The sequence below is a fragment of the Oreochromis niloticus genome, linkage group LG17 (assembly GCF_001858045.2).
Source record: "Oreochromis niloticus isolate F11D_XX linkage group LG17, O_niloticus_UMD_NMBU, whole genome shotgun sequence".
Taxonomy (NCBI): Eukaryota; Metazoa; Chordata; class Actinopteri; order Cichliformes; family Cichlidae; genus Oreochromis; species Oreochromis niloticus.
The window spans coordinates 11,669,724-11,692,091 of NC_031981.2; the positions used below are offsets into that span (position 1 = coordinate 11,669,724).

The 22,368-nt window shown below is 38.4% G+C and overlaps 1 protein-coding gene across 1 annotated transcript in view; it reads left to right on the forward strand.

Annotated features, from left to right (window-relative positions):
* Positions 1-22,368, forward strand: part of col7a1l (collagen type VII alpha 1-like) — a 63,663-nt gene that overhangs the window by 12,284 nt on the left and 29,011 nt on the right. Inside the window, 53 exon segments of the mRNA XM_013271185.3 lie at positions 478-597; positions 1,177-1,323; positions 1,866-2,156; positions 2,251-2,390; positions 2,814-2,937; positions 3,366-3,509; positions 3,609-3,796; positions 5,140-5,220; positions 5,317-5,334; positions 5,429-5,452; positions 5,621-5,686; positions 6,018-6,098; positions 6,606-6,632; positions 6,732-6,776; positions 6,895-6,969; positions 7,086-7,181; positions 7,390-7,416; positions 7,598-7,651; positions 7,788-7,859; positions 7,952-8,011; positions 8,124-8,159; positions 8,277-8,321; positions 8,508-8,543; positions 8,679-8,723; positions 10,487-10,558; positions 10,637-10,669; positions 12,395-12,466; positions 12,588-12,647; positions 12,750-12,785; positions 13,973-14,053; positions 14,321-14,356; positions 14,520-14,564; positions 14,800-14,871; positions 15,307-15,342; positions 15,661-15,687; positions 15,854-15,889; positions 15,973-16,035; positions 17,780-17,818; positions 17,914-17,967; positions 18,386-18,418; positions 18,782-18,847; positions 19,046-19,090; positions 19,218-19,253; positions 19,338-19,364; positions 19,452-19,523; positions 19,676-19,738; positions 19,982-19,999; positions 20,088-20,123; positions 20,208-20,246; positions 20,341-20,376; positions 20,461-20,595; positions 20,726-20,824; positions 22,005-22,184. Coding sequence (XP_013126639.3) covers positions 478-597; positions 1,177-1,323; positions 1,866-2,156; positions 2,251-2,390; positions 2,814-2,937; positions 3,366-3,509; positions 3,609-3,796; positions 5,140-5,220; positions 5,317-5,334; positions 5,429-5,452; positions 5,621-5,686; positions 6,018-6,098; positions 6,606-6,632; positions 6,732-6,776; positions 6,895-6,969; positions 7,086-7,181; positions 7,390-7,416; positions 7,598-7,651; positions 7,788-7,859; positions 7,952-8,011; positions 8,124-8,159; positions 8,277-8,321; positions 8,508-8,543; positions 8,679-8,723; positions 10,487-10,558; positions 10,637-10,669; positions 12,395-12,466; positions 12,588-12,647; positions 12,750-12,785; positions 13,973-14,053; positions 14,321-14,356; positions 14,520-14,564; positions 14,800-14,871; positions 15,307-15,342; positions 15,661-15,687; positions 15,854-15,889; positions 15,973-16,035; positions 17,780-17,818; positions 17,914-17,967; positions 18,386-18,418; positions 18,782-18,847; positions 19,046-19,090; positions 19,218-19,253; positions 19,338-19,364; positions 19,452-19,523; positions 19,676-19,738; positions 19,982-19,999; positions 20,088-20,123; positions 20,208-20,246; positions 20,341-20,376; positions 20,461-20,595; positions 20,726-20,824; positions 22,005-22,184 — 3,689 coding nt within the window.

Sequence of the window (22,368 nt, forward strand, 5' to 3'; positions counted from 1 at the left end):
AATCAATATCCATATTAGTTGTGTTCTGCAATCTTCCAAAGCCTTTTGGTGTTACTGAGTCGGTCAGTACAGATCACTGATTTGGCCACTAAACTTTTTGCTATCTCTCAAGTAGACACATCGTCCTTCACTTGCATCAACATTTCTATGGACCTCGTATTGAAAGTTCCAGTGAGCAGCTACCAAAATGCAAGTTCAACATTTTGAGTCAACTCCAAATCTTTTATCAGAGGCTATGAAACTGCTTGTCCAATTACTTTGAGCCTCTTAAAATCACCATGTTTAAAAATGGTTGTATTTCAGGAACAATTCATTCAAAACTTTTGTCAAACCTCTTGAATTAAAGCTGAAAGTTTGCACTTCTAACACATATTGATGGCCTAATTTAAAATCTAATGTGGCGGATGCAAAAAAACCCACCTAATGTCACTTGTTTCTTTATTTCATTATTCATGAGAGCTATTTTGTGTGTTTCAGTGGATCTTCCAAAAGTAGAAGGATTTGCTGCTTTGAATACAACAGACAACAGTACTGTTCTGAACTGGACACGCGTAGCTGGTGCCTCAGGATATCGCCTCTCCTGGAGGCACATCTCAGGTCAGTAAGGAACCACAACTTGATAAAGCACCTTCTTATAATTCATGCAACTTTCGTTTAGGCTCCAGAGATGAATTACATATTATGTAAATTATATTACACTGCATAATGAGACCTGCCATAAACATTCTTTTATTTAACAGGTCTTGGTCTGAAAAGGCAATATTTGCCTGAATAAAACACAAGTATCCCAGCATGCCAGGAATAATTGTTTAGAGATTTCAGAGTGTTTTAACCATGAGATGTCTTTTGTGAATAAAGTGGCAACATAAGCACCCTTTTGTTAAAAAGGGTATGTTAATAAGGTGAAAAATCTCATTAACAAAATTCCTAAAGTAATATTGTCATAATTGACAGAATCTCCGTACATGTAATTTCTCACCAGATGTTCAGATATATCATTATTGCTTGTAGATTTGACACATTATTTTTCAGGTTATTAAAAAATACTGTTTCCTTTCCTTTTTACACACTCAAATCCCTTTTAGTATAAAGATTTATTTTCTTATTTATTATTTCTTGAAACTGTCACGACTGATCACTTTGCAACACCATGTTTTCTTTGTATGTTTTTTTCAGTGTTTGACACAAAAACAGAAATCCTTGGCCCTGGTTTCACCTACTATAAGATCAGTGATCTCTTGTATGGCAGAACATATCTTTTCACCATCAGACCTTTGTATGGAGAAGTGGAGGGGCCTATAAGCACCATGTATCAGAGAATATGTAAGACTCTCTGCAAGTTGTTTGACTGAACGATAGACATACACTTCAGATCTCTCTGTGCCACATATTTACTTTAATACATCCACTGATCAGGCTAAAATACCTACAGCCACACAATACTGTGTGTGTATTTTTATTTTTGTAAATATAAAATTGACAAAGCTAAAATTAGCTTGCTGAAGAAAAGAAATGCTATCTTAGCTAAGTGTTAAGCTATTTAGCACTACATCTCTCATATGGCCGTGCTCTTACTCTAAACTGCATGAATGCTTTAAAATATTGAACCTATTTGTCTGAGTACCCATGCATAAATACATCTTTCTTAGCTTTCTATTGTCAGCTGTTATGTTTGTTGATATTCAGTGAACACCTACAGTAGCTTTTTCCTAAGACTGGTACAAGCTGAAAACCCAAAGTGAAGAATGCTGCAGCAGTGTTTTATTGCTTCCTTTGTAATCCCATTTGTTGTTCCAGCAAAGACTCTGTTTGACTCCAGAGACCTCAAGCGTTTGATTTATTTGTTATGGTTCTGTGTATCACAGTGGGACCAGCTTGCCCAGCGTTAACAGTCCAGCCTGTGCCACCTACAGTGCCCCCCCATTCCCCTCCTATCACTGGGGACTCCCAGACTCCCTCTATCATCAACACAACCACTGCTCAATCACCCATGAGGACCACCTGGCACCCTGATGTTGTGCTTCCAACTGAGTCCTTAACAACCAAGAAGCCCCACGTTCAGCCAAGTGTCACTGAGGGCAAGGCAGGAGCAGTCACATCCTTTCGATTAACCACACTGAGTAGAGTGACAGAGAAAAAAACACCACCACAACCAGGTATTTTAGAGATTCTCTTATATTTTTTCCCTCATGTTAAATAATATGTAGCGTATTTTTAGTCAAAACTGTTTTCTGTCCTGTTTCTGTCCAGTGTGCGGTAAGACCAAAGCAGATATAGTATTCTTGGTGGATGAGTCGTCGAGCATTGGCACCGACAACTTTAGGAAGATGAAAGACTTCATATTTCGAGTGGCTACATACTTCCCCGTAATTGGTTCACAAGGCACGCAGGTTAGTTGCTCAGTAAAAACTTTTCTTTGTACTTTGCTGAAGATATAACTTTCAGGTGTTTAATTTGATCACTTTGGCTGTGAGTCTGTTTAGACAATTACAAATTGGACTCGATTGCAGTTTTTGAGTCATAATAGCTGCCCGGAAGGTGAGTCTCATGTGCAGGCTTAGACCATTAGCAGTAACATAATGTGCTCTTCTCCACCAAATGGGCTGAATCTGACTCAAACACTGGCAGAAAGGAGAGGCATGGCACAATGCCATTTTTTTTGTCAGCCAAGGAGGCAAGCACAAGCAAATATATAGTTCTTATGATTTTCGTTTTGAAGAGTGAAGTTTCATCACACTCAGCTGTGATCTAAAAATCCTTTATATTGATGTTATGATGATGGGCATTTTCTCACTCTCTCAATCTTCTTTCAGATAGCTGTGGTTCATTACAGCGATGAGCCTCGCATTGAATTCCGCCTTAATGACTTCAAAGACAGAAACTCTGTGCTCAGGGCTCTCAGAGCGCTGCGTTATGGAGGGGGCAACACCAAAACCGGTTGGTGATACACAGATGTGCACCATGCTTTGTCTCAGTTTGCCAGCTGTCTTCAGTGGGCCAGGAGCCTCTTTTACTATTTCCTGTATTGAACACCGTAGTCTTTTTAACAGGTGTCATGCTGTTCTGTTACCAAAAGCCTGCACACTGACTGCTGACGTAGTTAGTGTCATATGAGATGATCTTTTGTTGTGCATGGGCAAATTGAATTTTGTGTTAAAAAACAACAAGAAAGTATGTTTTCTTTGTTGAATCAGTAAGATGATACAATAATTCATATGGTCCAAGACCCCTAATAATAACATGGCTGAACAATCTCATTACAGTGCTGGAAAACTAGCAAAAATAATCTACCAGAATTTAACCAAAAGTCATATTACTTCCTCTTAAAACTTATTTCTTGTTGTTTTTGTTTGTTTGTTCCTCAGGAAAGGGAATCAGCTATGTTCTGCAAGAACTGTTTCAGGAGGCTCATGGGATGAGGCAGGATGTACCCCATGTTCTGGTTTTGTTTACGGATGGCAAGGCCCAGGACAATGTGGTGCCGCCCTCCAGAATTGCACGCGCCTTGGGTGAGTTATAATATAAACTGTTCAAAACACGTGAAAGGGGTTTTCACTAATTAAAAGTTTAAACTAAAATATTCAGTTATCACGATTGTGTCTCTATAGGGGTCAGCGTCCTGGCAGTTGGAGTTTCGAATGCAGATCATGAAGAACTGAATAAAATTGCAGCTCCTACCAGCTACAAAAACATCTTCTATTCACCAACTTTTGATGATTTTCCCTCCGTGGAGAGAGAATTTATCAGAAGCCTCTGTAGTGACGAACTCGTCACAGAGTTCAAACTACAAGATGAGGTGAGGTAAAGAAATAAGGCAAAGGTATTGCTTGTCTGTCTGTAAGGAACTAAAATAAATAAATGACTGTAAACGAAGGAAATCTTTGTCCATAAGAGATACATACATGTATGTGTTGTAGGGGATTTTGTTGTATTGGGACAGCTTTTATACTGTGCCTGTAAAGTGAACACACTTTGAGCATGTGTAGATGGATCTTCTAAAACACCTGTGGAGCTGATTATTTGTGTCTAATGACCATGTATTACACAGAGGTGCATCCAGTTAATTTTAAATTTGCACACAAAAGCTCTGCAGGCGAGAAAACGTCACCATTCTTTACTTGACATCAGACCGGAGGACGTGACTGCAGACTCAGCCCATTTCTGATGATGTGTTTTGAGAGGCTGGTTCTTCATAAAAGACAATAGGCCTGTCCCACGTAGCTTCTCAGCAGTTGGCTCCACTGTCCCCCGTCTTCACACACCTTGATAATAAATAAAGCCTCTGTGAATGCTGCTGATTTGAGCTCCGCATTCAGTAATGAAACTGAAACTTTTTGTCTAAAAATGAGCAGGTGTGGTAGAAACGTCATAGATTGCCTGGTGCAATCAGTAGGCAAAAACGGAGCTCTGCAGTGTTCAAGCAGTTGATTTCTTCCTTTTGTTGTTTGCTTGTTGTCAGCCCAGCACCTGCCCCTCTTTTGGTGTGGATGTACGTGTATTTTTTTTGTTCATATCCGGAGGACATGAGCAATCTTGCGGTGTGGTGGCCAGAGAACAATCACCTGCACATTGTAAGGAAAAAAATATGCAGGTGATTTTTGATTTTAGAAGAAAGGTGGCAAAGACAGACACGCCTGTTTTTCATTTTGTCAGTAGAGCTGAGGTGCAGGAGATAAATAGTTTCAGATTTCTCTGAATCAATATCACCGATAAAACTTTCCAAGTCACTAAGTCACTTATAGCGACGAGCATAAAAAAGTGTCCTAACTGGAAAATTCACCAACTGGTACTACATGTGGTGCCTCTTCTGCCTAACCAGTAAACTTTGAAGTTTATTTCTTCAGGCTGCAAGACTACACGTGTGAAGCTCTGAGATTCACCCCCCCCCCGCACTTCACTGCAAACAGTAGCTTTACTTTTATGACTCAAATAGTGAATAATTCATTCAGAATTTTTGGTAGCACAAACAGACTACATCTCCAAATTTGTTATACAACCTTGTGTTGCATAATAAGAATTCAAATTAATCTTGAAGAGCAAATTCAAAGAAGCTTTGTAGTGAGCCTTCTCTGCTTGTGAAGTCTACTTAAAAGTCAGTTGAATAGTTTGTAATGCATTCATTTTTTTTTTCATTTTCAGGGTGCTCAGCTAGACACCCCCACTGATGACCCAGAGGAGATGCTTAAGCCCGAGGGTCCATGCCTAACTCAGTGCATGAAGGTTTGTTTGATTCTTTCTCCCGCAAAGTCATAATCGTGAGTTGTTAAACCTTGTTATTCTGCAGTGATTAATCATGTCAATAATCTGTTTTCTCAGGGCCAAAAAGGGGAAAAGGTGAGTTATTTGACTCAGACGAAACTGATGCATTTTTTCCTGTAACATTTCATAAACTTATTTCTTTATTTTTGATAATCTTTTATTCTTTCAGGGAGACAGTTTGGGTCTTGGTCTGGTATGTTTGTCCTTACTTTATGGCGCCTTTTAAATAATACGCTTATGCTTTGTTCTCCCTTCTATTCAGTTTTTCACTGCCCCGCTTCTGCCTTGTATATTCAGATACACTTTTTTACTTATCATCAACCAAACCTTTTAAAAATAACAATTAATAATGTTGTTGTAGAGATTCAGACAAAGCCCTGGAGAGTTTGATCCTTTCACATCGTCAAAAGGAGAGAAAGGAGAAAGGGTAAGCATCAGCACATACAGTGTATGTTAACTGTATGTGCATGAATATATGTACATAACAACAAGAGTTGCATGTAAACAAAAACATGAATTAAGATGTTTGTAGAGCATTTCAGCTTCAAAAGTATATGAAAGTAAGAGTTCAAGACCTCATCTTTTAAACCATTTGCATTAAATTAGTTCCCGTGTACTGTCCTCTTTGAATTCTGTATATACAATTAGTGTTATGTTTAAATGCTGTATCGAAACCACTAACAGTGCAGTAGTATTTGTGTGCCTCTGCAATTTGTTATTTAACTTTCAGGACTGACTCTAATGTCTTAATTTGACAGGGACTTCCTGGAACTGACGGTGTTCCTGGTTTGCCAGGTCGCCCAGGAAGAACTGGACCACCGGGTTCTGCTGGCCAACGGGTACATAAAGACATATGAAAATGATTTTACAGCAGTGTAAGCAGTCCTGTGCATAGAGTGTATGCACAGCTCTCTTGAGGTCCAAGCATTTCAGTCAGGTTGTGGTCTGAACTTCGAATGGTCCATTACAACACCTTGATTCTTTCCTTGTTCAGCCATGCGGCTGTAGATTTACTTGTGTCCTTGGGATCGTGTTGCATGACACAGTTTGGGCCAAGCTTTGTCTGTTGGACAGATGGCCTCACATTTGACCTACTGATTGCAAGGAGCACAGGTTCTGTGGCTGCAAAACAAGCCTAAGTTATCCCCCCTCCACCACCGTGCTTGACAGTTGGCATGAGGTGTTTGTGTTGATATGCTGCGTTTAATTTGTGGTGCAGTGCATCATAGGTCTGCATATAGTGCTACAACAGCTTTCTTTTTCTCACGCTTGTATATCCATAAAGAACAGAATGTCACACTGATCTGATCCGAACCTGAAAATATGATAACTTTTTTAATTTCCAGGGCCCTACAGGTGTTCCAGGTGACATGGTGAGAACAAAGTATCTGTAAAAAATATATATAAATTGCCGAATTGTGTCATCTATATTTTTTGGAGACTGGATTTTTAAAACAGTCTTTTCATGGTAGGGTCCACCTGGGCTTCCTGGTCCAAAGGGACAGAGAGGAGAAAGAGTAAGTCTAATCCATGCATTTAATTTTGCTTTCTATTTATGAGACAGCTGTTTATGTACTTTTAAGATTTGAATGCTGCAACAACAATAAACTGAGTCTTTTTTTGCCTTCCTCTCAGGGAGAGCCGGGATACGTTATAGCTGGTACAGATGCAAATTTTGTGCCCGGACGAAAAGGAGAGCCAGGCTCCTCAGTGAGTTTTTGAGAAGGCAAAAAAAAAAAATTACCCAAAAAACAAACAAATAAACAAGTAGTTTTTGAAAGGTAATCTTTAAGGCATTTTAAGATCATTTTAACTGCATGTTACAGGGTCCCCCAGGACCTCCCGGTCTTCCAGCGGTCAATGGAGCTCCAGGTCTGCCTGGTCAGCCAGGATCACCGGGGCCACCAGGAACAGCTGTCAAGGTAACGTAGATTCAAGGGAAGCAAAAAAAAGGGAAAAAAAAGGGCATTGTAATTACACCCCACCTTTCTTAATTCACGATGTTTTATAATGCCTGTCACTGCACATCATATAATGTCAAGACAGCTTGGAGTATTTAGTATGAAGTGTCACAAAGATGTTTTGACAGCATAGTCCAACAGAGCTGCTTCTACTGTTTGCACTTTGCAGGGAGATCCCGGAGAGCCGGGTACAAAAGTAAGTATGAAGGCTGTCTTCTTGTCGTTTTATACATTTGCTTAAAAAAATGAATCACAGCTTCTAATTTACTTTCATAAATGTTGTATATTAGCCTATTTTCAAACCGCTCGGTTATTTTGTTATATAATATGTCTTGTTGTGTTTGCATATCTTATAATATTTCATTTATTTTTGAAAGGGCTTACGTGGGAAGCAGGGCGTGAAAGGAGACAAAGGAGAGCCGGGAAAAGATGTAAGCACATAGCTGATAAAATTATAGTGTTCGGGCAGCTTAGTTAAGAAAAAAATTAAACAGAATTTGCGATTGACATTTCTGTGCCCGCTTTGTCTCTCACATCCCAAACTCACACATGTGCAAACTGCTGCAGGGCATTGCAGGTTTGCCTGGTCCCATTGGTGTCGATGGGGGACCAGGACTGCCAGGCCAGAAAGGAGAAAAGGTGATTTTGAATTACAGCTTTTGTGCTTGTATAGACCCTAGGTGCATAATTGCTAAAAATACATTGTTTATAATATTTAATTTTTCTTGCAGGGTGAGGAGGGAGTTGGCATACAAGGTGTTCAAGGTCCTCATGGAGAGAAAGGAGAGAAGGTACCTTACAGCAGACATGAAGGACACAGAGTTTAGTCATCAGCTTGGAGAATAGTCGACACTGCATTAAAGACTGGATTATTTGTGTGTTTGTTTTACTTTTGTCATGCAGGGAGATATTGGATTAGCAGGACCAGTTGGCCCAAAGGTACCAAAATATACATTTTTAAACTCGGATTTTTACTAATATCCTAAAGTAATCTAAAACCCTTTATTGTTAAAACTTTATTGTGGATTCACATGTTTCTTCTCTTTGTCTTTTAAGGGTGAGCGTGGAGAGCAGGGCATCCAGGGAATCATTGGACCTCGGGTGTGCACTTTATCACCAACTGAATAGTCACATATGACTACCCTGCATGTTTTATACTTAACTGCATATAAATGAATTGCACTTCCTTCTAATGAAATGAAGCAAATTTATCACAGATAAAAGCGAAGACTGCATAACAATCATTGATGAATTAATTTAAAGCAAGTGATTTATTTTTACCTGCAGGGAAAAAAGGGAATGAAAGGGGAGCAAGGAGACAAGGTGAGTTCATTCACATATAAATTCTTTCTGTTTTACAATTATCATGCATGTGAATGTGAAGATTCATTTTAGATTAACATGAATAAGGCTGCTTGTACAAAAAAAGTGTGCGTTAACATTTTCTTTCTTCTTTAGGGAGACCAAGGAGAGGTGGGACCAATAGGACCACAAGGACCCCCAGTGAGTGTGGATTGCATCTTATACAATGTGGCATAAGATTTATGAGTAATAATGATAATAATAATATAAGTTTAATTATACAGCGTTTTTCAAAACACAGTGTTACAAGGTGTTTCACAGTTTAAAGATAAATAAATACAGTCCAACATACAGGCACATAGTGACACATTCATTTCAACAGACACACTTTCATACACACAAATAAATATAAACTGTGGCCCATAATAACTGCGGAAAGCTAACTTATAGAAATGAGTTTTTGTCATTTTTTAAAAACAAACCAATCATCCTGATAAGCTAAGAAAGGCTTTTCTGAAACCTCAATAGCGTGATTGCCTCTGGTTTTAAAGTAAGAGCATGGAACAATTAAGAGACCTCGATGAGATGATCTACGAAGTGATAAGTTGGGCAGACACATATATAGTTTATGTCAGAGATCTAAAAGTTTTAAAGTTTTAAAAGAAGAAAAGAAAGAAAAGAAAAGAGAAGATATTTATTGTCAGACAAAGACTGAATTATCCTGCTACTACTTTTGGAGGAGTAAGGATGAGACTTTCAAACCTAAGAACACTGCACCGACTTTCAACCATGGCGGTAGCAGCATCATGCTGTGGGGTTGTTTTGCTGCCAGTGGTGCTGGTATATTGCACAAGTAATGGAATAATAAAGGACTATCTCCAAACACAAACACTGTAATGGCCTTTCCAAAGTCCCGACCTCAACCCTTTTGAAAGTGTGTAGACCAGGGGTGCCCAATCCTAGTCCTCGAGAGCTACTGTCCTGCAGCTTTTAGATGCATCCCTACTCCAACACAGCTGAATCAAATGGTTTGATGACCTCTTCAGCATGCCATCAAGTTTGGCAAAGGCCTGATAACAAGACATTCATTTGATTCAGGTGTGTTGGAACAAGGATGAATCTAAAAGCTGCAGGAAAGTAGCTCTCGAGGACTAGGATTGGGCACCCCTGGTGTAGACTATGCTTAGTCAGGAAATGCCAGAAAACCAACCAATTTAAATGAATCCTACAAATTCTGCCAAGAAGACCCCAGCCAGAATTATCCCGGCGGGATTTGTGATCAGTTGTCGATGGCTACCTAAAGCATCCCGTCAAACTGCAACTTGCTGAGACACATTTAACCAAATATCAGTATATTAGAATATGCATATATTTGAACCTGTATGTATACCTTTGACCCTGTGGGGATTAGAGAAGATTGAAATAAATTGAAACAGATGTTAAAAGAAATTATCAAAAGCTATAAATAAATATAAAAAACAAGTGCAGTGTTTTTATTTTGCACCAACTCTGAAAACTGAAAGACTAGCTTTAAACCTATTAATAACTTTTGCTAATGTCTCCAAGCAGACATTTAGATTGATGAATGAACAAATGAGGAAGTCATTTTGTTCTGGGTTTTGAAGATTACACTGTATCAGAGATGGTTATGATTGCATACATCCATGAGCCAAATTGTCAAACCTCAGTGGGTATGTTTTGCAAATGGGTCGTTTTTTTCTGCTTCAGTGATTTTTAATTTGAAGCAGCATAATCTTTTGGAAGAGATTGCTACCGGAAAAACTGTCATCATGAGGACCATCTTCCTGTGTTTTGTAATACGCTTTGTAGTAATTCAACAAGATTAGTTTTTGTGATAAAAAGAAGAAATTGGTTTTGATTTGTTGGGATCAAAAATAAACAGCTTTTATCAGAGAGGCGGTCACAACAGAAGTGCCACTGAGAGTTCACCTTCACATTTCTAGGGGCCGACAGGACCGATGGGATTAAAGGGAGATGAAGGTCCAAGAGGACCTGCTGGAGACCCGGCAAAGGGTGTAAGAAAACCATTTTATATATTTCAACCTAGTATATAGAGGCTTTGCTATTAAACTGTCTTTTCCCTGTCACAACAGATAATTGGTCCAGCTGGGAAAAAGGGGGCCAGGGTAAGTTACCAGTGTGTGAGCTTTTTCCAGAACTTTTGCTGATCTGTTTCTATTTTCACTACTGATTTTTCCAGTCAGTGTATACTACATCAACATTCTTCCAAAACATTTTTTTTTTCAGCTTAATTACAGCCTTCAAGTATGTCAAATAGCCTTAAATGTCCTTGAAGAAATGCTTAACCTGTTGGGCTCTGGGGAAGGAGGTGGTGGATATTCCAGCTGTCATAGGACATCAAGTGTCTGGTCTGGATAGTTCTCAAGTCAATCATCGGGCACTATATATTCTTAATTAAATAAGGAAACGTTAAGAAAGGTGCTTTAAAAGTCACAGCATCCACAATCTACACCTTTATCATGTGAGATCCCCCCATAGTGTTACTAACCAGCCTTTCCAGGTGATTCCTTTTACAGTTTGACTGGCTGAGATCTGAAAAGGGAAACATACCATATGCTAATTTCAGCCTACCTGATCAAAAGCTGTAGGATATAGAGCACACAAAAGAGGAAAAGCATGTCACCAGTAGTCGGTGCAGCTGGGTACCAGTATAATTTCCATCTCAGCCTGCATTTTTGCCATCTTCTTACATATGTTTCACATTTAGGCACGCACCTGGCTGGTAATTGAATGAACCATGTGTCTCATTGCACTTAAAGAAAAAGTTACATGTTGGTGGAACTACAGTCATCAAGGAGCAGATGCCAACATTTTGGGGGTTCATTCATTACTCAGCATCTTACTTTTAGTAAAATCAGACTGTTTTTGTCTGTTTGATTTAAAATACTCGTCCCTCCTGAAGCATTTCTGGACAGTCCAGGGCTTAACTGGCTAGCAGGATTTTAACAATCCTTTATAGATTTAGAATTCTGAGTTTGAGCTAATAAATTCTGGACAGTGGTACAGGATCCCTTTTTGTAAGCATAACCTCTATAAACTTTCATTTGTCCCTCTGTCAGTTTAACAGATACAGATCAGCAATAGGGAGGCTGTGATATAGATTAGCTTTCTTTTAATTAGATCTAAGCTTACTAGTTACTAATGGTTGTGGTTTTTGTACCTGTCACCTATTTCAGGGTTGTTTTTCTTTTATGGGAAATAAAGTAATCATACTAGTTTCAAACCTGTGAGATAATAACAGATAAGAACCTAATATAGAAGTCATGCTGTGGTAGTTGCAGTCAGCTGTGAAACCTGGATGATTTAATTTTGTTCTTTTTCAGCTGCGTACAAAGAGACTTTGCAAACTCTGCGTAAAGTGCAATTATAACAACTTTTTCTGTTGGTACAAGCTGCTCGTCTGCAGTTAAGGCATTTAAGATTAAAATAAGGAAATTGCCATTAGTTCCAGGTAAAGGTTTTATCATTGAGTAAAAGGATTTAAACTACTGAAACTATTGGTGCTGCAACACCTTTTTTAATTTCTTCTCAACCAGACTAAGCTGTGTGCACGTATTTATCTTAAGTGGGTTAAAATAAATCAGCCAGAGGTGAGTAATTGAAAACATTGTTAATTAATTGGTGTATTTTTGCAGACTCAATCTCTTGGGCACGCTTATCAAACACAATTAAAAATTTTCTCTCATTAGCTTTTTCAGGGAGACTGAATGCTCTGTTGGATGGCACATAATTAATGACAGTCCACAGGGTCCATTTAGAGTGGAGAGAGGTTTAGCCTTCTCTTATCAATTGATGTACATGTGCTCATGTATGTGCATGTGTTCTCTCAGGGAGACATCGGTCCAGTTGGTTCCACAGGCCCTCAGGGAATAAAGGGAGAACAAGGAGACAAGGGAGAAAAGGTTGTTATGGAGAAATATTGTCCATCATGGTCATTTCCATTTTATTATTTCAGGATTAGAGCAAATAGAATAACTGAATATCACTTTATGGTACGGTTATGGTTTGTTTTGATATGTGCAGGGTAGTCCTGGTTTTGGGATTCCAGGACAGCAGGGGCAGAAGGGAGAAAATGGAGAAAGGGTGAGTCATTTAAATCTTTAACTCTGTTGCTATCCTATCATAAAGCAGGAAATTGCTGTGTGTTGTTGTTGTTAGATGTTTTATTAGTTTCATTGTTTACAGGGAAATGTTGGTTTATCAGGAAAACCAGGACAAAAGGTGAGTCATCACTAGTTACATTAAGTTCTTCTTGTGAATATTTTTTCTGTAAACAACGGGTCAAAATAATACATGCAAGGTGAATGCAAACACTAGTATTCAACAACACATAGAATACAAACACATAAATGAATTTTGTATTTTTGGATTGCTACCTTTGCTTAATTTTGGTTTTTCTTTTATACTTTTTTAGCTAATTTCCAGTCATAGCAGGCAGATGCGAAAAAAAAAATATCTACATACTCATTCTCTGCAGTCTGCTGCATTTGGGAAATTTGCACAGTGCGTTGCTACAAGTGAAAACAGAGGTTTTGTTGGTGGGCTATTCAGTGTCATGTATTTCCTTACCCTCTTAAGCCCAAGGGGTCTACCTGAAATTATTCTTTACTGTATGATTTGTTGGGTTTATCCATGATCTTTTTTTTGTGAGCACTTCGCAACACCTGCACTTTTCCACATGCTTAACACAAGTGTTTGGCGAAGCTTGCCAGATAAATCCATGCCTAGGCAAAACTTCATAGGAGCTAAGGGTAGATATAGACATAGACAAGGCATAGACAAGATAAAATATTTTTTTATGGCCAAAAATTCTTTTTGGTTTTAGAAGTTTACTAAATGTTAACTTCAGTTAAAGTTTAAAACACTTAACTGAACCACTCGAATAATGTTTGAATTACGCCATATTACTAAACAGGGCAAAACAGCGTGTGAGCACAATCCCCAAATAGTACTGATAGGGTGATTTTACAGGTGATTTAAAAACGTTGTGCTCCTTTTCTAAACACAGTCAGTTAATTTCATTATCAAGTACAAAAAATGGGCTAAATATGGTCTCAATATCGGTGCAATTCTCAGCAAATTGTGTGTTGCAAATCAATTTGTGTACTGATTTAAATATGCTCCTACTTATATTTTACGACTTGAGAAAGGAACTCCCAGAAATGGAGCAGGATCACTTCCAAAAGTCAGCCCACCTCTTAGATGCAATCTTGCCACTGCACTCTTTGTAAATACAGACAATACCTTTTTTTTTTTTTTACACCAAAACCCAATTTGAGCTGGCTGTAAATATGTTGTAAAATTCTACAACAGGTTTGTATTAAAACAATTAAAAACCCCAATTATTTATTTTTTAAGCATAAATTTTTTTGCTGACGTTGTAAATCAGAGGTCATGTCTTTGCTCAGGGGAAAGATGGCTCTAAAGGTGAAAAAGGGAGCATTGGATTACCTGGCAATCCTGGAGAACCGGGATTAAGAGGTAAAGATGTAAGTAAATCCTGAGTGGCCGTTACAGCAACTATGAGTTTTGTTTGTATAGTAGGTACAGCAGAGTTCAGATTTAGTTTGATAAACACGTCTATTCAGAAACAATGGTGTCAGAAAAATGCTCACAGTGTGAAAAATGTAACAAATGGACCAGGAAAAATGTAATTATTTTATCTCTTCTCTTTTGTTCACACGTATATTGTGAATGTTAGCACATTTGGCTAAATATTTCCTACTGCTTAGATTTATTGTTGACTTTGTGTGTAGGGTGCACCTGGAGCTAAAGGAGAACCGGGAATGAAGGTAAAGTCTATTTGTTTGTTACGTGACTGTTTTGTTGACCAGCGCTTGGACTTTTAAACATGTTGCTCTTGAAGATTGTTATTTTTATAATGATTTAACATCCCTATAATCATCTCCAGCGTCACATATTACCTCCACAGAGTCATTTAATTTGTTTTCGCAGGGTGAACAAGGAGCAGCTGGAGAGCCTGGTGAAAGAGGAATCAGGGTACTTCTTCAACAGTTGTATATTTCAAATAAGAAAAAAGGAAAAACAATACTTCCCACAAAATTTTAAAAGTAACTTCAAAATGTATTTTGACAAAATCTGAAAATGCGACAAACCAGTATGTAGTATACCGAATATGTAGTTACAGTTCTGATCAGGCTTTTAATCTGACTCTTTGTTTGTGAAACATGAGTGCAGGGCTGAATGCTTCCATTTCTTTCTACTTGTTGATCAGGGTCCATTGGGATTACCAGGAAAACCAGGTGACACTGGAGAAAAAGGTGACCCTGGCAAGCCTGGCCCACCTGTAAGTTCTTTGCCACGATCATTAAACTTCAGTCAGCACACAGTGGTCAAACGAAGATTGTTGTTTGAAGCTGTCTTACATTACTCATTAAGTGAGAAACAGCATTAAAAGGAAGAGCTGAGGTAAAGGTGGGTTGCAAAGGGGCTTGGGGGTATGCAGCAGCTGTGCTCCTGCTGAAAAAGCTGAAACACTTCACTGTGTAGAAGGTGGTGAACTGAACCAGCTGATGTGGGCTTGACTTTGTGGCCTTCCTGAGTTATTACTATGCTTTATTAAATTTACACTTTTAAGAAGATCCACTTATAAGATCCTCATCTTTCTGCTTAGTATGTGTGTACAGATCAGTAGCTTTATACTGTACTATAACTAACTGTAATAATTCAACTGAAATTGCAAAACTTTAACATCACCTGAGATTTCTTTTCTCTTTTGAAGGGTGCCGATGGCAAAAAAGGTGACAAAGGAGAGGCGGTAAGTTTGTTTCCACCATCTCTCCCTCCCTCTCTCTCATCAGTCAACATGTTTGGTTTTTTTCTCCTGGCTGCCTGCCTTCTGATTATTCTTCTGTGTCAGTCACTGTTTCATATCTTCTCAATCTGCTATCCTCCTGTGTCATTCCGTTTTGATAAGTTGAGTAATTAACTTTGTTTTTTGTGTGTTTGCCATCCTTCATTGCACCAAACTATTTTTCCTTTGTCTAGCAAATATTGGATTTGTTCAGAAGTATGACGTTGGAGATTTTAACTGTTTTGTCTTTCTTCTTTTCATTGTGCTGTCATCGTCATAAAGGGAAAGCCTGGACCTCCGGGAACACAAGTAAACAAATCTCTATAATTACTTGATCAGTTCAACCATGTTTGACAGAGGCGCTTGTTACAGCACAGCTTGTAAAAAGCCTCATTCCTCCATGAGACCTTATGTCTGTTTCCAATCAACTGAAACTGTGTTTGTTAACAATTTAACTGTCGTTCTATTCAATCAGATTGGTTCAGACAACATACTGACCAGAGTAATTAAGGTAATTTGAAGAATAGCACATTACAACTTTAAATTCATTCAGTTAAGGAAGAATTAAAGGTTTTTCCCTTTCCTTCTTATCAGGGTGATCCTGGAGAGCCAGGTCAGCCAGGTTTGCGAGGAGAAATGGGCCCGCCTGGGCCACAAGTGAGTACTTTCACCATATGAAGTAACCAACAGGATGTGATACGCAGTGCAGTGAGAAAGTCTTTTCCCCTTCCTGTTTTCTTAATGTTTGCATATTCATCACATTAACATGTTACAAATCATCAAACCAATTTTAATATAAGATAACCTGAGTAAAAACAATTCTGTTTTTAAAAGACGATTTTTTTTATCAAGGGGGAAAAAAGCTGTCCAAACCTATATGAAAAAGTTAACTGCCCCCACATGTTTTGAACACTGAGTTCAGTTTCACTAGCCACACCCAGGAGCTCAAAAATCATGCCATGACAACAAACGAAGAGAAACAGGATCACTGACATCTATCGGTCGGGAAAGCCATTTCTAAGTATTTGGTACTCAAGTGAGCCACAACGAGAACCATTATCCACAAATGGAGAAAACTTGTTACAGTGGTGATACTTCACACGAGTGGCTGGAAACTCAAAATGAAGCCAAGAGCCCATCAACAACTCATCCAGGAGATCACAACTGAACCCAGAACAACATCTAAAGAGCTGCAGCCTTTGCTTGTCTCAGTTAAAGTTCACGATTCAGTACCAAAAAGTGGACAAAGTCTCGTCTCACATTTGCCAAAAATGTGAGATATTACATTTTTGTAAAATGTAAATATAAATGTAAATATTACCTGATGAGACTAAAGCAGAACCTTTTGGAAGGTTTGAGTACTTTTACATCTGTTGTAAAATCTCAGATTAAAGCAACACAGCCGTTCATTAAAAACAACCAACCGACAAACACACCAACAACAAAAATGATGGTGGTAGTGTGATGGTTAACAGCTGTTTTGCTACTTAAGGACCTGGATGCCTTGCTGTAACTGATGGAGCCGTGAATTCTGAGACCAGAAAACCCTAAAAGAGAATGTCCAACCCTCAGTTCACGCCCTGAAGCTCAAACACGAGGTTTTGCAGTGGCCAAGTCAAAATCTGGGAATAATCAGAACACTTTGGCATTATCCTTGAAATGCATCGTGCCTTTAATGCTTGAAAATCCTAAAATCTAACTGAATTAAAACAACTGTGGAAAGAAGAGTGGACCAAAGTTTCCTTCACAGCGATATGAAACACTTACTGCCAGTTACGTCAAACTCTTGATCACAGTTGTTGCTTCTAATGTTGGCATAACAAACATTTCTCCATTGGTTTTAGAGGAAACAACTTTTTGACATAGGGACAGGTTAGTTTGGATAACTTTTTGGATCTGATTTTAATCATCATTTAATAACTGCATTTTGTATTTACTCAGGTTATTTTTGTCTAATATTAAAATTAGTTTGATGATCTGAAACATGAAAGTGTGGCAGATATGCAAAAAATAAGAAACCAGGAAGAGGGCAGTATAGAGCACTACATCATTCAAGCTAATGACTGTGACCATTGTGATAGCTGTACATCCCCAAGCAACATTGCTTATAATATGTTACTAAGGTGCTAGGGTTTAATTCTCTTTTTTGTACTTATTATTATTTTTTTGAAGTATAAGCAGCCATTAATTTATGGACAGCCAAAAATTAAGTGCATTAACTTTTACCTTTCAGGACACAAAACTGATCATTAATCTAACTTGGTTAATCTGTTCAAAGGGGCATCCACACAGGAAGTGACCCTAAATTCATTTACGCTATTCTTATCTATTTCTTTTTTTTTTAATCAAAACTAATATATTTTTCTTGAATGTCTTGAAACATCGTAATGTGTCTGTCCAGGGTCCAGAGGGGAAACCTGGATTGCCAGGACAGTCTCTGGTATGCATGTGCATAATTATAAATTGCACTTACTGTGGTTCTGTTTGTGTTGTTTATTTACAAAGGTATGTTTAATGCAACTATTTGCTTTGCAGGGTGGTTCTGGAAGAGATGGATTAGATGGCTTACCAGGAAAACCAGGAATGAAGGTTATAAAAATGCACACTATTAAATTGTTTTATTGAAATTGCACATTAAAATATTTTGGAAATTTCCATGTAAAAGGCATCACGTGCACTATATTGACAAAAAGTATTGGGCCACAGATCTTCATTGCTGAAATTAGATGTTTTCATTCCCACTGCCACCAAGCCATGCCATATGCCTTTACAAAACTCACTGTTTTCCTGTAGCAGGGTCTCATTATTGCTGTAAGGCAGTTTTGGGAAATTTCTTTAAATAGTATCATTGCAAATTGCACAAAAACTGTGCGCCAGGAGCTTCATGGCATGAGTTTCCATGGCGGAGCAGCACTTGTAGGTGTAATGTGTAAGTGGCCCAGTATATTTGTACATATAGGGTATGCATGTATGAGTTTGCTCACAAGGTGTCTTATGGTAACCATAGGGTGACCAGGGACAGAAAGGAGAGCCTGGTCCGGTGAGTGGATGAATTTTTATGGAACTTAAATTCTTGTCATTAACGTATATGGTTTACTGCCCTATTACATATTACCATAAAACAAGTTATCACTGAGTTACAGTGTATTATCTCATTTAACAAAAAAAGATTAATGAAAAGAAAAGTTAAGGTGCAGTCATGATTTTCAGTCTTTATTTTCCTTATATCAACTTTATGTGTGCTTATAGACGCCTAAGCTTTTAGCATGTCAGCAGCTATTTCGCATTGCTGTGGTGTGTTTTACTGCCTCAGTTATAATTTGTCCAGTTTGTAATAACATTTGTCATTTTAATTTGCTGATATTTGCAAAAGGAGACTTTGTTTTTCTATGCTTGTAAACAGAAAGGAGAAAAAGGAGATCAAGGCCGTGTTGGGATTGCTGGGATGCCTGGCTTACCGGGGACTCCTGTGAGTTTCACCCTGAAACGCGATGCCTCCGGCAAAACCATTATCATCCATTTTTTATACACTTTTAATGGTGACAGTCTTTAGTCATTCAAGCCAATATAACAAAATATATCCTTGCGTCAGGTGTGTAATTAGCAGGAGCCACATGTTTATCCACGATAATGATCAATCTCCTTTTTCATTTCCTCTTCTCTACAGGGGAGACCTGGCATTGATGGGAAGAGGGGCCTGCCAGGAAAAGATGTGAGAAACATTTGACAATTATACCACTTTGCTATTAGATATCACCTGGATTACTGTTTTATCCAATTTGCACATTTGTTTGCCATTTTCTAGCTCTTTTTAGATGAAATTACTTTTTTTTTCACAGGGAGAAAGAGGACTCAAAGGAGATGACGGCAAGAAGGTTCTTAGATTTGCTGCAGCAATCAAAACGTTTATGAAGCTTTTATTCTCCATTTACTTGTGTTAACTTCACTCTTCATTTCAGGGGGACAAGGGAGATGCAGGTGCTGATGTAAGTGTATTCACATTTAAGAAGGAAAACACAACTTTGTGATGAAGTTGAGGCTGTAACTGGATGATGCTGTTTGTTTCTTCGCAGGGTAAAGATGGTAGTAAAGGCGAACCAGGGCTTCCAGGTTTGCCTGGGAGGCAGGTGCTTGTCACTCCTGAGGTAAACATGATGAAAAATGACTTCATTTTTGGTGACTTGTTTATGACTACACCTATAATCACCATTGGTTTGACTAATTCCTCATTTCTGCTGGGTGTTGATTCAGAAAAACATCACACAGTTTGACTTAATATCCATATATCTCTTCTCAGGGTGCTACCATTGATGAAATCCGACAAGCATTCCCAATGCCAATGGGTCCTCCAGGACCTACTGTGAGTTTGATGCTTGTGCACATGTTTCTGCATATGTATAGCTTTTTAAAAAATGGCACATCATCTCTGCTGTTGCATGGCATAATTCACTTGTCGCCTGCATGAAATCTACGTCATCATGCAGTGATGACTACAGTGCTTATTTTTATTGTGGGCTACAATGAGTACAGATATGGTGAGCTTGATGTCATGCATTGTAGATGCATGTTCAAATGTCCTGCTCCTCTGTTTCTGTGTGTTTAGGGTTCTCCAGGATTGAAGGTAAGGTGGTAATGGTGCTTATATTGTGGCTGAGTTCTTAAAAAAACCTGAAATATAGCCTTGGTTGCTGATTTGTCTTGTTTTGCAGGGTGATAAAGGAGAAAGAGGCCTGAAAGGAGAAAAGGTAATGCTGATTTGAGTTATACCTCAGAAACATGGGAATGGAAATTACATTATGCCGACTGCATTTATTTTCATGTTTCTGCAGGGTGACGCTGGAGCTCCAGGAAAATCTCTTGAGATGAAGGTTGAATAAAGGATATAATGATTTCTTCTATGGCATACATGTTCTCATTTTACATTATTAAGTATCTGAACAACGTATTTTCACTCGACTTTAGGACATTGAGACAATGTTTGAAGCCTACGGTATAAAGGTGAGCTCTTTGCACCACATTGTATAAATATGCAATAGTGTAATAAAAGTAGAGTTCAGCTGTCTAAATAAAAGCTTTTTTCAGCTTCCTTTGCTGAAGGCTTTGATTGACAGGTTGCTGCAGGATGGCATAGAGGAGCTGCTTCATGTGCTCAGCAACTCCAAGAAAACAAAAGAAAACACAGAAAGGCACAACTCCAACGTCATCACTGACTACACAGTACGTAGACTCAAAGAAGTGTCTGATGTTATTTTTAGACTGTATACTGTATGTTTACATTTCTTGTTTCCAATACCTCAAACTTTTCAAAACGACTACTACTGCTATGCATTTTATATTTTCTCGATAGAGTTCGGAGAAATTTGACGTCACCAGCAGGCCTCTGTCAAAAGGGGACACTTTTGAGGACACTGATGTAGACGGCCAGCCTCCTGAATCTTTCTTGGTTGTACGTACCCTCAGCCTAGTCTTAAGAGAAGGAACAATAATGAACCTATGAACCTACCACATATTTTAGTGGGTACACCTGTTCGACTGTTAACGCAAATATCTAATCAGCCAAACATATGGCAACGAAACATTGCATGTTCCAGATGATCTGCTGAATTCAACATGAGCGTGATTTTGAATGCGTTATGGCTGTTGATGCCAGACGGGCTGGTCTGAGTATTTCAGAAACTAATAATCTGCTGGGAATTTCCTACGCAACCATCGACTTACAGAGAAGGGTCAGAAAAAGAGAAAATATCTAGTGAGCAGCACTTCTGTGAATGAAAAATTGCTTGTCGATGCCAGAGATCCAAGGAGAATGGTCACACTTTGAGTTGATAGGAAGGCAACAGTAACTCAAATAACCACTTGTTACAACCAAAGTATGCAGACAAGCATCTCTGAATGCACATCGAAACAGGTCAGCTAAGTATAGGAAACTGTAGGCTACAATTCTCATGGACTCACCACAATTGGAGAAGTGGAGGTTTGAAAAACAGTGCCTGAGTCTTTCCTGTGATGTTTCTACTTTGACATTCGGATGATAGGGTCAAAATTTGGTGTAAACTGCGTGAAAGCATGGATCCATCCTGTGTCTTCAGGTTGGTGGAGGTGTAATGGTATGGGGAATATCTTGTAGGCACACTTTAAGGCCCTTAGTACCAACTCAGCATTGTTTAAATGCACAGCCTACCTCAACATTGCTACTGACCCTTTATGACCAAAATGTACCCATCTTCTGATGGATGATTCAAGAAGGATAACACATCATGCAACAAAGCTCAAATCATCTCACTGTAGCCTACAAATTTGCAGCAATTATGTGTTGTTATCGTGTCGGTATGGTCCAAAATCTCTGAGAACTGTTTGCAGCAGCTTGGTGAGTCCATGCTTCATCAAACAATTTACACCTCATGTTCTGAATATTTCTTGTTCTATTAACAGTCCTTGATATTTATTGTTTAAGGTTCTGTGTAATCTTGAGTTTTTCAGCCATCTCATACCTTTGTGCATTTGCATTTTATTTGAGCCTGTGTGCCTTTAAATGTTTTCACCATGATCCTGGAGAAATGAAACTGTGTTTAATAGTTTCTCACCAGTTGTCACTAATGTTTTTTTTTTTACTTCTCTCACTGAAGGACCCTTTAAATGAAACTGCAGAGGATCCAACTTTATGGACCGTCAACACACTGAATTCAGAACCGGAGCATGATACAATTGAGACCAATTTAAAGGAGACAGTAGACAGTACTGAAACTTCCTTCAAAGTTAATCTGACTGTAGTCAATTCTACTTCCAATTATACAATGACCAATGAGGTAAGGCTGTCACATTTCATATTTAGGCACTTTTAGATTGAAAAAAGACAGAGTGTAAACTCTTGGTGCCATTTTTCTTTTTTATATTTTCTATTATTCCCTTAATTTAAAGAAATAAAATGAAAATAAACTTCATAATAATTCCTAAAAAAGTCATAAAAAGTAATTAATATATAACTAACAT